Raw genomic sequence first — 12,986 nt, forward strand, 5'->3', positions numbered from 1 at the left:
TTTAGCTGGTTGGATGTTATGCTACACCCCAAACTGCCTGCTTCCATAATGTAGTGTTTGAAAATGTAGCTGTGTTATTAAGTATGCAGTTCATCCCCATGTCTTATTCCTCTGCTCCTCTGTGGTCCTTTTGTCTATGTACTGTTATTCACTCCTCCCACCCTTTCTCTTTCTTTCACTCCAACTCACAAACACACATAAACACATCTCTCACATCCCCACAAGAGGAGTGGCACTGACCATCGCAAAATCAGCACAACTTTCTCTCTGCGTATTTCTTTGGAATATAATTGTTTTATCGTCTGGAAGAGAAAAACCATCTGCGGTCACTTTATTACAAGGTTGTGACTTCTTGGTGGAGTTTGTCATGGCAGCATTAACAAGTGGAGAGCAGGCAATCAAATATCTCATTTTCGTCTTTAATTTTTTTATTTGGGTGAGTTGCAATAATTCTTTATTTCTTTTTGTTTAATTTCATTCTAAGACATAGGCAGATGCTGGTCAATCAAGCTTTTCACTAGGATAAATATGGATAAAATATAAAAATACATTGCATTTGTGATATGCATTTACTTGTTTACTTTTTATTCAATCATGTGTACATCACAATTCCTCCGATTCGAAACATATGGGATTGGTCAGTATGCTCAACTGTGTAAATGTTAGTGTGGCAATACTGATTAACAAACAGCTCTATATTCCAGATTGCAAATAAACTGTGACCATCTCCATTAACTGGATTATGACAGTTCTGGCTTGACCTGAGCCAGTGTTTCCCAGTCCTGCTCCAGGAGATCCCCAGCACTGTACATTTCTAAGTGTTGATTTAGGTGTGCTGGTAGGACAGAGAACACTATGTACAATATTTTGAACCTGGTTTTAGTGTACAGTAAACTTCTATTTATTTTATAATGGTAGCTTTGGTTTAAATTTCTGAAATTGCAGAAAGATTTTGCGCTAGTTTACACTTAAAAGGAAAGAAAAATATATCCATAATGACTGGTTTTATTAGGAAGTCCATTATGGTGGACAATCAGAATTAATCCCTAGTCAAGGTATTAATCCCTGGGACATGGTAAAGATATTTTAGGTAAAGGGTCACACTACATTTAATCTCAAGTGGTCTTGGCCCAAAAAATTCAGTTTAGTAGACAACTTTTCTGCATTTATCTGATACGTACATTGTGAATGCACAAATAGGGTATATCACTTACATATAAACAGGAAAAATATATATATTTTCCAAATTATGGTTTAACAATTTATGACGTCATTTTAGTGCCATGAAAAAAATTAAGATTACGAAAATAAAGTCATAATATTTTGAGAATTAATTAAAAATTACGAGAATAATATACTTTGAGAATAAAGTCAAAATTATGAGAAATCGTAATATTTTGAGAATAAAGTCAAAATTACTAAAATAAAGTCATAATTATGAGAATACAGTCAAAAATACACCATGGTAAACATTTTATATTGGATATTCGCAGATTCGAGATTCGCTCTTCTATTTCTCAATAATCACACAAAAATGACAAAATGTGTATTAAAAATATACTTTGATTTCTGTCCACTCCAGAGCAAGAAAATACACATTTGGTCATTTTTGTGTGTTTATTTCTTGAGAAATAGAAGAGCTTCTCTCGAATTCTTGTTGTTGTTTTTTTACATGGCACTATAACGCCGTCGTAACCATTCATACACACAGTGCTTGCATAGTATTCACCCCCTCTTGAACTGGGATTTGGAAAGAGACATGGTTCCAGCTTCACATTTTCAGTTTACTAATGAAATGAAGGCGATTGCTAGTGGTCACTGGATGATTACTCCCTCTAGTGGAATAACAGAATAACAGTTTTTTTCCCCCTCAGAATTTTCCCTTTGCATTCAGAGTTATGGCACATTCCTGTTATGACATATCACAGCTCTCGTGTTTCTAGCAGCACTGTTTACACTACAGCGGGCAGTACAGTAAAGCAACTTTCTGGTTTCTATAACACCACATCACAATGTGCGTCCACCATAAGGTATTTAAGACAGAACCGACTGTAAAACACCACCATTGTGAGTGTTGTGAAAGAACCATAAACACAGAAGTAGTACTAAAAACATGGATGTGGTTTGTGAATAATGATCCACAAGATGATTGTAATTTAGAGCACTGATTCAAAGATCATTTGGCAGGTCAGATTAGAACCTGGATAGTTGAATAAAAATGTCACCTGGTCTGATTAATCTTGGTTTATGCTGTGACACGCAGATGATAGCCTCAGAATTTCACGTCAAAGAATGAATCCATGAACCCAACCTGCCTTGTGTCAACAGTTCAGGCTGGTGGTGTTGGTGTCATGGTGTGGGAAATGATATCTTAGCACACATTTGGCCCCTCAATACCAATCGAGCATTGTTGGAGTACTATAGCCTGAGTATTGTTGCTCACCATACAGTATGCATCTCTTTATGGCTACATTTAGCCAATATCATAACGGATCCTAGTATGATAAGGCACTATTTCACAAAGCATGCCATCTCAAACTGGCACCATGAATATGACTTTGACTTCAGTATTCTTCAATGTCCTCCCAGTCACCAGAGCACATTTAGGGTGTGGTAGAATGGGAGATTCACAGCATGAATGTTCAGTTGACAAATCTGCTGCAAATAAAATGGACCAGAATTTCCAGCACCATGTGAAATTCATGCCACAGAGAATTGAAGCTGTTCTGAGAGTAAAGGGGGTCCAATCCAGTATTTGTCTGGTGTTCCTAATAAAGTGACCGGTGCTGGTATATTGTTTTTGAGCTACTGTAACTCACGTTGTAAATTCCGTAAGAGTACTTCATGTTCATATGTTAGCTCAGATATGCCCTACATCATCATACTGGAAAGGAGGTCAGCCAAAACCTTCTCCCAAATTTCTGGTATAGTTTCACCCAGAGACACCAACATCATAACAGAAAGAAACCTTTGTCCTTCAACAAGGCCTTGTGTTTTATGTAGCTGGATTGTAGTTAGTCCATGACACTTGTGATCAGGTCAGAGAATTAACAAACACAGCTCTGCAGACTTAGAATAAAGCTTATAAGTATACATTACAGTACACTAATTTTGTCATTGCTATACAGGGATCTTATTCGTTGGATACAATGTGCATTGGAATGCAGCCCTGAGTTGTCATTGAAGGTGAATTGCTTGCTTACTGTAAATGTCAGATTAATCTACACAGTAGAAAACAGCACAGCATAAACTATGTTACAAAATGTTCTTCTCAAGTAGAAAGTGTCACAATAGCAGTTTTGTCCTACCAGACAAGGAGAAATTCCCAAATCTTTCATCCAGCGGCTAGGGAAATCAAACCAAATGGCAAGGGCAAGTTGGTATGGGTGTGTCACACTCACACTCCAGACCCATGCTACACATCAGCTGTGGTGTTTTAGTATTGGGCAGTTTCTGAATATTTTACTGAAGGTTCTCTTAGAGTTCTGGTGTATAAAATTGTGAAAAGGATATTTTCAGGCGAAGGCAGAAAAACAAACCATAATAGAATTAAACAATATTGCACAAGCAAGAGTGCGGTTGAGTATCAGCTCGTCTGTAACTCGGCTGTAGGCACAAGCCCACAGTGCGAGCACAGATGAACTTGACTGGTGGAGTGACACACACAGCAAAACTTCCCTGTGCAGTTATACTAAATATAAGCACTCTTGGAATGCCACTCGGCCAATCAAATTAGTGGACTGGAACTAATTGTTGCATAATGTATTCCTGATTGGAGGGAAAACAAATCCCAACATGGAAAGGGACACCTATAGTTAAATATGTGTTTATAGGTGTGTTAGCCCATTTTTATAAGCAAGTTGTCAATTTGGTTTAAGGCTTATCACCCACAAGACTTTTAGAGTGAGGCGTGGCAACTTGCAAATCAGATAAAAAGTCATTGTTTGCACGTTTGTTAAACTAGCTCCAGGCGGAACAATGCCTAATCGCATCATGTTTAATTTATAGCATAGACTCAAATTCCTGACTTTCCAGAATGCCTTGAATGTCACAAGAGGCAACTCATACTACCTTAGTCATGCTGCTAACTATGCCATACCCATACCCAGCATGTTGTTATTACTTGCACTCTGTTGTGTGCATTAAAAACCACATGAAATGGAAACCACAACATTTCTTTTTTTGTAACGTGACAGGTTTCTGAGTAAAATATCAATATTTTTCCCTGACGTATGTGAATGATAACATGGAAAAATAAGAATTTTGTTAGGTATTGGTTACTATTATAAGTTAGTGGTACCTGTACAATATGAACAGGGGCTTTTTGAATATCAAGGTAAAAATAAAAAAGTATCTTGTAATAAAAGTAATAATATTTTATCTTCAAACGTTTCAACATTTCATCTGACATTTCAGGTTCTACACCTCTCTGGCTCCACTTCGGAAGTTTTTAGAGAGCATGGAAACAGACACTAAAATCATACACCTTTTTCATTTAAACAAGTATCCACCTATTTGTCAGTCATCAAAACTATTTAGCATTTACAGCATTTGGCAGAGGCCCTTATCCAGAGTGACAGACATTTATCTCATTTATACAGCTGAGCAGTTGAGGGTTAAAAGCCTTGCTCAAGGGCCCAGCAGTGGACGCTTGGTAGTGCTGGGATTTGAGCTCATTACCTTCCAATCAGTAGTCCACCATCTTAACTACTGAGCTACCACTTACCCCTATGTTTTATTTATATTAGAGGCTGAATAAAGAATGGAGAGATATTCTATCAGCCACAACAGAGAACAATAAAGACAATACAGAACAATGGCAAAGTTGTGTTTGCTTTCCAAGATTCCAGCTGGAGAACCAGTCTTGAATTACTTTTTCACACAAACAAGAGAATATGAACTCCAGCAGCTTTCTATAGATAACAGGTTTGGTGACCAAATCTGGAGCAACACTTTAGCTTGCTAACTTGGTCACATCTCCTGTAACGCTATTCTTTCAGGAACAGGCATGTTTCAGGCATTAGATGGTCTGCACTTATATAGCGCTTTTATCCAAAGTGCTTTACACTGTGTCTCATTCACCCATTCACACACACACTCACACACCAATGGTAGCAGAGCTGCCATGCAAGCTGCCAACTTGTCATCGGGAGCAACTTGGGGTTCAGTGTCTTGCCCAAGGACACTTCGGCATGTGGAGTCATGTGGGCCAGGAGTCGAACCGCCAACCATACGTTTAGTGGCCAACCCGCTCTAGCACCTGAGCCTCAGCCGCCCAATCTTTTGCATTAGTCATTTTAAAGTTACAGGATGTATGATTTTGAATTTTTAAAGTCTGAGATAGAAAAATGCTATTGAAAGCTACTTGCACGACAGTATTTCATAGCATGGTTTGTGCTGTGTTCTTCCTCCACTGTGTGGATTAATCTCATGGCTCTGAATGTCTCAAACCACACAATGCACCCTTCATAGCAGGACTATTTAGTAATGGAACCAATGGTGTACATTTACTGTGGTAGTATGAAGTTAGTGATTTTACCGCCATTAAATTTATGAAGGCCAACACACCAGTCTCATTTTATTTGTGTATTCTCTTATCTTCCCCCTGTTGATGAATGACTACGGAGAATTTGGCCTCATTTTTATTTCAATCTCAGTTGAAAGTGAAATGCATCAGTTATTTATTTATTTATTTATTTATTTTTGTGGTGCCAGGTTGCTTTTTTTTAATTTTATTTATTTATTTATTTATTTCTCTCCTGACCCAATACTTGTGTTTCATTTTTGTAAATAAAAACAAAACAACACCTGCACTGCAGGTTTAAATAAACACAGAAATCCCCAGCTTACTCAAACAAAATTCTACAGATCGGTTGCCTTCATACACAAAGCCACAGCCTCCAAGTCAAACATCCAACATCCACACCACTGAGTTTATTGAAAAGGCAGCTATATTAGAGATATCAGATACACCTGCACTTCCGTGAACATTTCACTCACACCTATTTCCTGAATCCTACTACCTACCATACCTTGTCCCTCCCACACTTTGCTTTCAGCCATTCAAATGAGGCTCAGGAGAGTCATAAAGGGGTATGGTTGGCTGGTGGCTTTTTTTTTTTTTGTTGGTTTGTTCTTTTCTTTTTTCCCCCCCTCCTAGTTTAGGCTCTCTATTGCTCTTAAGGGGAGACACACGTTCACAGAATTGACAGAGCTGTTACGCACTTCGTTGTGGTTTAAAAGTTTGATTGATTCTCTTCACTTGGAAATCCTGAAGTTTAACTATGGGAGTTGGAGGTGGTTTAAGTTGCATCAAGTACTTGATGTTTGGCTTTAATTTCCTGTTTTGGGTAAGTATTTATTTACTTTTTATGTTGGCAAATGGTTGTAGTTTGTTTAAACCAGTAATGTGTATATAAACATATTAGGGTTGGCTAAATAAACATGTGCTTTAATCCTTTATTAAATTGATCTAATAATTCTCTGGGAATTGTTTCAAACTTCTTCTGAAGTGGTCGGAATAGCTGTGTTTGAGGTAATGGAGTTGAGAGATTCTAGACTTCATGGAAGTATGACTACTGTTAGGAAACTACTTCCTGTAAATGTGTTTTGCGCTCTTTTATTGTAACAGCACTTCTAAACAGATGTGAAGGCTGTTTGAGGGGAAGTTGTGGCCTGGTTGTGGGTTAAACTATCATCTAGGAAAGACGCCTCAAGCACTTCAGGAAATTAAATTCATAGTTATAATTTTACTTAAACAATGTTGTATTCCAAGCAGGGCGTAGGCATTTTGGTATCCATGACCTGGTAATTCAAATATGGAGGTTTTTTTGTTTGGCTTTTTTTTCTTTTCTTTTTTTTTCATTCTGTGGCTAAATTAGAAGGTTAAATGATTTTAGGTATATTTACAGTTGAATGAATGAATGAATAAATGAATGAATAAATAAATAAATAAATAAATGCTAGGTCTGGATCATATCTGTCTTGGATGATCTTATTCAAAGGGAGATTCTCAGCAGAAAACTCTTGCTAACCCTAGGACTAATTAACTTTCAGTGGAAACCTGTTCTCCAAGTCAAGGTTAGTGCTTGATGGTTTACTTAGCAGGGATTGATGATCTGTGTTGAGGTACTCTAATCAGGAAAAAACAAACAAAAGGAAAAATAAAGTAAACAAATGAGGCATAAAGGTTCCTATATTGGTTATAATGGATTTGGCTCCCTGTAAGGCCAGTCTGTAAATGGGGAGTTTTTCCTTGCCACTGTTGCCTCTGGTTTGCCCATTAGGAATAAATTCATACATGTAAAATCTATATTCTAAATTTTTATATTTCTGTAAAGCTCATTTGGACAGTGTTTGTAAAAAGTGCTATACAAATAATGGTGAATTAAACAATACTGGGGTTTCTAACCAGTTTGTGTTCAGGAGTGCTAAACTTGAGTGAAACTGCCCACACCCCAGTCTCATTTTTATCTCAACAAAAAGCTGTTTTAACTCCCGATGAAACTATTTACAGAAACCCAAGCATGGCTTGTCGACCATATGTTTTGTTGCTTGACTTTAGGTGTAACCTTAATGTGGTTCAACATGTTTGTGCATTAGTAAGCGTGCCTTCCCATTGAATGAGTCACACAATAGTGAATACCGTGCACTTGTGGAATTTATATCGGGTGATTTTAACCAGGTTTGTCTGCCAAACATCCATTTATATTGTGTGAACTGTTGTCTGCCTCTTGAGTAAAATCCCACATAATGGGAGATGATGCAGTGTGGTATGAGACTGATTCAGTGTAGTTTCTTTTGGGAGTTGTGATGCAATGAGGATTAAATGAAGTCAACATTGTTCTTAACTCTGAGGTAGTGAGACTGTCTGTTTTGTTAGGCCGGTTGGTCTTGATTCCTTTGAGTAGAGTTAATTCTTAACCTCCAATAAGTTCTTTTCACCTATCCAAAACTGAGTTGTTGACACATTTCCTTAACTGATATGGTACCACTGTGCCAGTCTGTAACCGAGACTGCTATCTTGCTGCTGGGAAGAAATGCAAACAAATTTCCCTTCCATGTTTGTGTTGTGCTTTAAATAGCTTGCAGGTACAGGAGTCCTGGCTGTTGGACTCTGGCTACGTTTTGACAAGCAGACTGCGGGCCTTTTTCAAGCGACTGATGCCCCTTCCACATTCCTTGTTGGTAAATAAAGTTCACTCTCATTTAAGATTCAGTATTGTTTTCAGCATTCAGAGACACAACACTGTTCAGGTATCAGGATTCAGTATCCCACCCAACCCCCACTGCTGCCCTGTTTGTGTAGTCATGGAAACGGGTCACACCCAAAAAATGTTCAGTCATTTGAATGTGGTCATGTGAGCTGAGAGATTGGCACACACCACAAAGAGCGGCAATATTGGTGTATATACAGTACTGTGCAAAAGTCTTAGGCTCCCAAATTTTTTAAAATACAAATTCTTAGGTTTTTATTTTATGACTTTTCCATTGAGTGGAATCTACACAAAAACAGTGTAGATTACTAAACATTACTTTTCAACAAAGTCATGTTGCAGTAAAATGTTCATGTTAAAGAATGTAACACATTATTCAATATTCCACTTTTCAGACAAAAGATATAATGAATGCTGTCTGGTTCATCAGCAAAAACAGAAGCAAGTGCACCACTGTCTGTAGAAGTGAGGCAGATATTTAGTAAAACTTACCAGTGAATATTCTCATGTGTAGAAAGTGCATCTTTTAACTACTGATGCCCCTTTTTTTTTTTTTTTTTTTTTAAAAAAGCAAAGGGTTATCACACCAAATACTGACTAGTTTATTTTGTTTACTGCTCTTTGAGAGAGATTTTATGCTTAATTTTTTTTTTTTTTTAAATGAACAGTGTGGGGGTTTGTTGATCGTCATGATTAAAGTCTAGTGATCCCAAACTTTGAATGAAATGCCTCTATTTTAAGAATTTGATGGTAGTGGGTTTGAAGTGAATCTAAACTTGCACTGTGAATTGTTTGCCTGTGAATCTGATAGGACTGCTGTGTGGGTTTTAGTTAGGATGTTAGTAGGTGACATGCTCGACTCATAGCAGTAGTCTTGTTTAATAAGACAGGGTAAATGAGGCATTATGTTTTCCCCTCTATACCCTCCTGTTTTCTGCAACCCATCAGAGAAGCATCATTTTCTGAATTCTTCCCCCCAAACCAACAGAGACTCATTGTTCTGTCTTTTGTTTACCCTGTGAAAAAATGTTGGGCTCTTTCTCCCTTCATTAGTTTGTAAGACCTCATAACATGACCACAATAGTTACATGCTGTGCTGCAATGGCAAATATCTTAATGATGGGTTGCCTACAACAATACATAGTGGGTGGTGTTGGTCAGACTTGGTCAGACAGCACTGGGTCTGTTCTGTTTGCACTCCCTGCATACTGAATACGCCTCTGCGGCACTAAAAGAATGGCTTGGAATATGGAACAGTGGTTAACACGAGTGTTATTAGGCAAAACCTAAATTATGCTAAAATGATTTATTATTTCTTATAATATATTTAACATGAGTGTGTGGAATCTCTTGTTAAATATCTTGCTGAGTTGTTGAGGGGTTTCTTTGTTCATACTGACCACTCTTTGTGCTGCTAAGGTGTTTACATCCTCATTGTGGCTGGGGCACTTATGATGGTGGTTGGCTTCCTTGGGTGCTGTGGAGCCCTCAGAGAGTCTCAATGTATGCTGGGATTGGTGAGTGCTATAGCATCCTGAAGAATTCATCTGACTTTTGGGATGTATTCTGTATATTTTATGTGCTAACTTATAACTTGTAGCTTACTATACTACTTACAGTAACTAATACAATTAGGAGGTTGCATCAGAATTGTAAATTTTTACGTTTTGATCAACAGGTATTGGCTGTGTACTTGGGACATTGATGCAACATCATGCTCTGAACATGTAACAGTAAACATTCAATGTGTATTTACTTTCTCCATCTCTGTAGTTCTTTATTTTCCTGCTCATCATCTTTGCAGCAGAAGTGGCCGCAGGAATCTGGGGGCTGTCCAATAAAGACAAGGTACTAGATTTCTACACTCAGCATGGAGTTTTTCCTTTTTTCAGAGATTAGAACATTGCATAATTACTTCCCACCCCAGATTGTTCAAGAGGTAAAGCAATTCTACGAGCAGACCTATACAACCTACCAATTGACAAAGCAGCCAGCACTGAAAGAAACTTTGACAGTCATTCAGCTTGGTGTAAGTGTTGAGTTTTATGTCCTTTTTTTCTTTCTTTTTTTTGGGGGGGGTTAAACCTCTGGCCATTTTTCACCCTGGTTGAGTACTTTTTTTTTTTGTTTGTTTGTTTGTTTTTTGTTCTCTTTAATTAGCTTCAGTGCTGTGGTCCAACTGGAACTGTTTTTGATGGTGCTGCAGACACCTGCCCAAAGAAGGAGGGTTTGGCTCAGTTAATCACAACGGTAACAATCCACCTTTAACAAACCTAGTCATCACTCTTCTTATAATGACCAAGACTTTGGTTGTGTTTTTTTTGGATAACTTGCTTTCCTTCCATCATATTTGTTTAGAGTTGCCCGGCTGCAATAGATGACTTGTTTAATTCCAAGATGCACATTATTGGAGGTGTGGGCATTGGCATTGGTGTGATCATGGTGAGTAACATTTTACAGAAACGGATGGCTACTTTGAGATTATATATATACACGCACACTAATCTTATTAATGTCTGATGTTAAATGGCTTTACCAACAGATCTTTGGCATGCTCTTCAGCATGTTGCTCTGCTGTGCTGTCAGACGAACGCGAGATGTTGTGTAAAGGGACTTGCGGATTCTTCCACTTCGCAACTACCTGTCTGGCCTTTAAGTGTAGGCCATGTGTTCACTGCCAAAGCACACTGCTTCAACACCCCTTAATATATTAAATTGTGTTTCTAATGCAGTTGCATACCCGGGTGAAAATATCACTGGAGACCACTGTTTATACCCCTAAGTTCTACCATAACAGATTATCTGGTTTGCTTGTGTATTTTTACTTTTTGCTTATGGTGTGTATGTGTTGAGGGTTTTTTTAAAAAATTTTTTTATTTTAACTATATTTAGCAAAAGTGACTTTTTTTTATAACCATATTTTCCCCATGTATCTATACTGGATAGTTAACTCTCTGAAATACTTAATAAAATTACAACTCAATAGTTTGATTTTCTTGTACAAGATCATAGGCAGGAGAAATCATTGAGCAGCATTTACAACTCAAATTATTACAGCACTGACTTCTGCACCTTCAAGGTACTGGCTCATAAAACATTTCAACTGTTGGATAAAGAAGGTAAATCACAAAGATTAAAAAAATTCATTGACTTAATTTAAGTTATGGCAGATTTTATGTTTAGTACACTTAAACTGAATATTTGCTGTATGAAACTGAATATGAGCAGTTTAACTTTTTGCACAAATAAAGAGCAGTCCAATCACTCTGTGGTTAAGTGTAGATGGCTTAATGTTTTCAGTTGTATTTAGTAGAGAATCAAGCAATGGGGCATGCTAGGAAAATAATGACTGGGGTGGGTGTGATGCCATTACCACCATGAAGTTGATTATTTTCTAATGACTGCAAATCAAAAAGCATTTTATTCCACTTGTACCACAGCAATTTGCCAAATTCTAACTTTTTCTTTTCTTTTTTTCCCCACTTAAAGACCATTTTACACATTTAATCTGTTATGTTAAATTTAATATTGTGGAATATCAGTTATGCCTTCCAGTCTGCAGTTCAATGCATAAAATCATGTAGGCATGGGTCAAGAGCTTAAGTTAATGTTCACAAACCTCAGAATGAGGGGGAAAAAATATGATCCGTGTCTTTGACTGTGTCATGGTTGTTTGTGCCAGACAGGCTGCTTTCAGGAACTGCTGACCACAGTTGTGTGCAGGAAACTATAGTAGAAAGCATAGTAAAAGTCCTTTTCTAAATGACCCACATGCATATCAAATCATGCCATTTCTTTGATCTTAATGTTGCAATATTAGGATTGCCCATTGTGACTAATAGGTTAAACCTTTTTATTCTTTCAGTCTGCCCTGTACCTATAAGGCTTATGTTGTGTCATGGCTAGCTGAATGCTAACTACTGTATCTAGTCACTGACTCTCAATACTAGTTGCTGCGATCAGTTTACAATAAGTTATGTTATAGCTAGGCTTGGGCTATGAGGACATGACCGTGCTTACTGTACTGCTTATGAAACTGCTACATTTTTAAATCAAGGGTTTTTAGAGACAGTCTTGAAAAATATCCACTGACTTTCAGACATATTGTAACACACGTGTTCAGCTGTAGAGTATTATAGAATTTTGTTTCTCTTGAATCACTGTTTTTATAGGATGATTTTATCAGTGAGTGTTCCTGTGCAAATAAGTTGCTTATGGACATAGGGAACCACCTTCTGAAACCTTTATTACCTACTAAGGAGATGTAGAAACTTCTATACAATTCCTGAATATTTATCATTTTGTAATGTATGAGAAATTGTTTTGTGTACACCTCCATTATAAAAGAGCTATGCCTCCTCTGATCGTGGATTAGTTTAAGTGATAACTCAGTGCTGCTGTATTGCTGAGGTGTGCTCCATCTGCACAGGAAGAATGGCGTTCTCTCATTTGGGTCTGTAAGTTTGTCTGCTGGTTTTATTTAGAGAATAGGGGGAATTCACAAAATAGTCTATTAATGTAACTTATGCAGCCAGCTGTGGTTTTACTTGCTAGTCAGTGATGGTGCAGATAGTCTAATTAAATAATGCCAGCTATGTTTGCAGATTAAACTAAACCACCCTCGAAGTTACTTTTTAAAAAAATAAATAATTTTTGTTTTATTGCAGCATCCTCTTGGAGAGCTTTTGCCTTTCATACCCTTTCTCACTCTGATCTACCTGACTGCTTCTTGTCCATTCTTCAAGGCCTCTATTGCTTTGTGTTTCATGT

The 12,986-nt window shown here is 37.5% G+C and overlaps 1 protein-coding gene across 2 annotated transcripts; it reads left to right on the forward strand.

The window, feature by feature from the left end:
* Positions 1 to 223: 223 nt before the first annotated feature.
* cd9b (CD9 molecule b) lies at positions 224 to 12,866 on the forward strand. 2 transcript variants are annotated; one of them, XM_053649786.1, is made up of 8 exons: positions 224 to 436; positions 8,085 to 8,187; positions 9,636 to 9,733; positions 9,990 to 10,064; positions 10,144 to 10,245; positions 10,377 to 10,466; positions 10,575 to 10,658; positions 10,759 to 12,866. In XM_053649786.1, exons 1-8 carry the CDS (start codon positions 368 to 370, stop codon positions 10,822 to 10,824), a joined length of 687 nt encoding a protein of 228 aa, XP_053505761.1. In that variant the 5' UTR covers positions 224 to 367; the 3' UTR covers positions 10,825 to 12,866. The 2 variants fall into 2 exon arrangements, with proteins under 2 accessions (XP_053505761.1, XP_053505762.1); XM_053649787.1 differs by lacking the exon at positions 224 to 436 and adding an exon at positions 6,140 to 6,350.
* The last annotated feature ends 120 nt before the right edge of the window (positions 12,867 to 12,986 follow it).

This window comes from Ictalurus furcatus, chromosome 19, assembly GCF_023375685.1.
Source record: "Ictalurus furcatus strain D&B chromosome 19, Billie_1.0, whole genome shotgun sequence".
In the NCBI taxonomy this organism is placed as follows: domain Eukaryota; kingdom Metazoa; phylum Chordata; class Actinopteri; order Siluriformes; family Ictaluridae; genus Ictalurus; species Ictalurus furcatus.

Coding starts and splice junctions, on each gene's coding strand:
- cd9b (XM_053649786.1), top strand. CDS start 368: ATGGCAGCATTAACAAGTGGAGAGCAGGCAATCAAATATCTCATTTTC. Junction 8,188..9,635: donor CCCTTCCACATTCCTTGTTG/GTAAATAAAGTT, acceptor TGTGCTGCTAAG/GTGTTTACATCCTCATTGTG. Junction 9,734..9,989: donor CTCAATGTATGCTGGGATTG/GTGAGTGCTATA, acceptor CCATCTCTGTAG/TTCTTTATTTTCCTGCTCAT.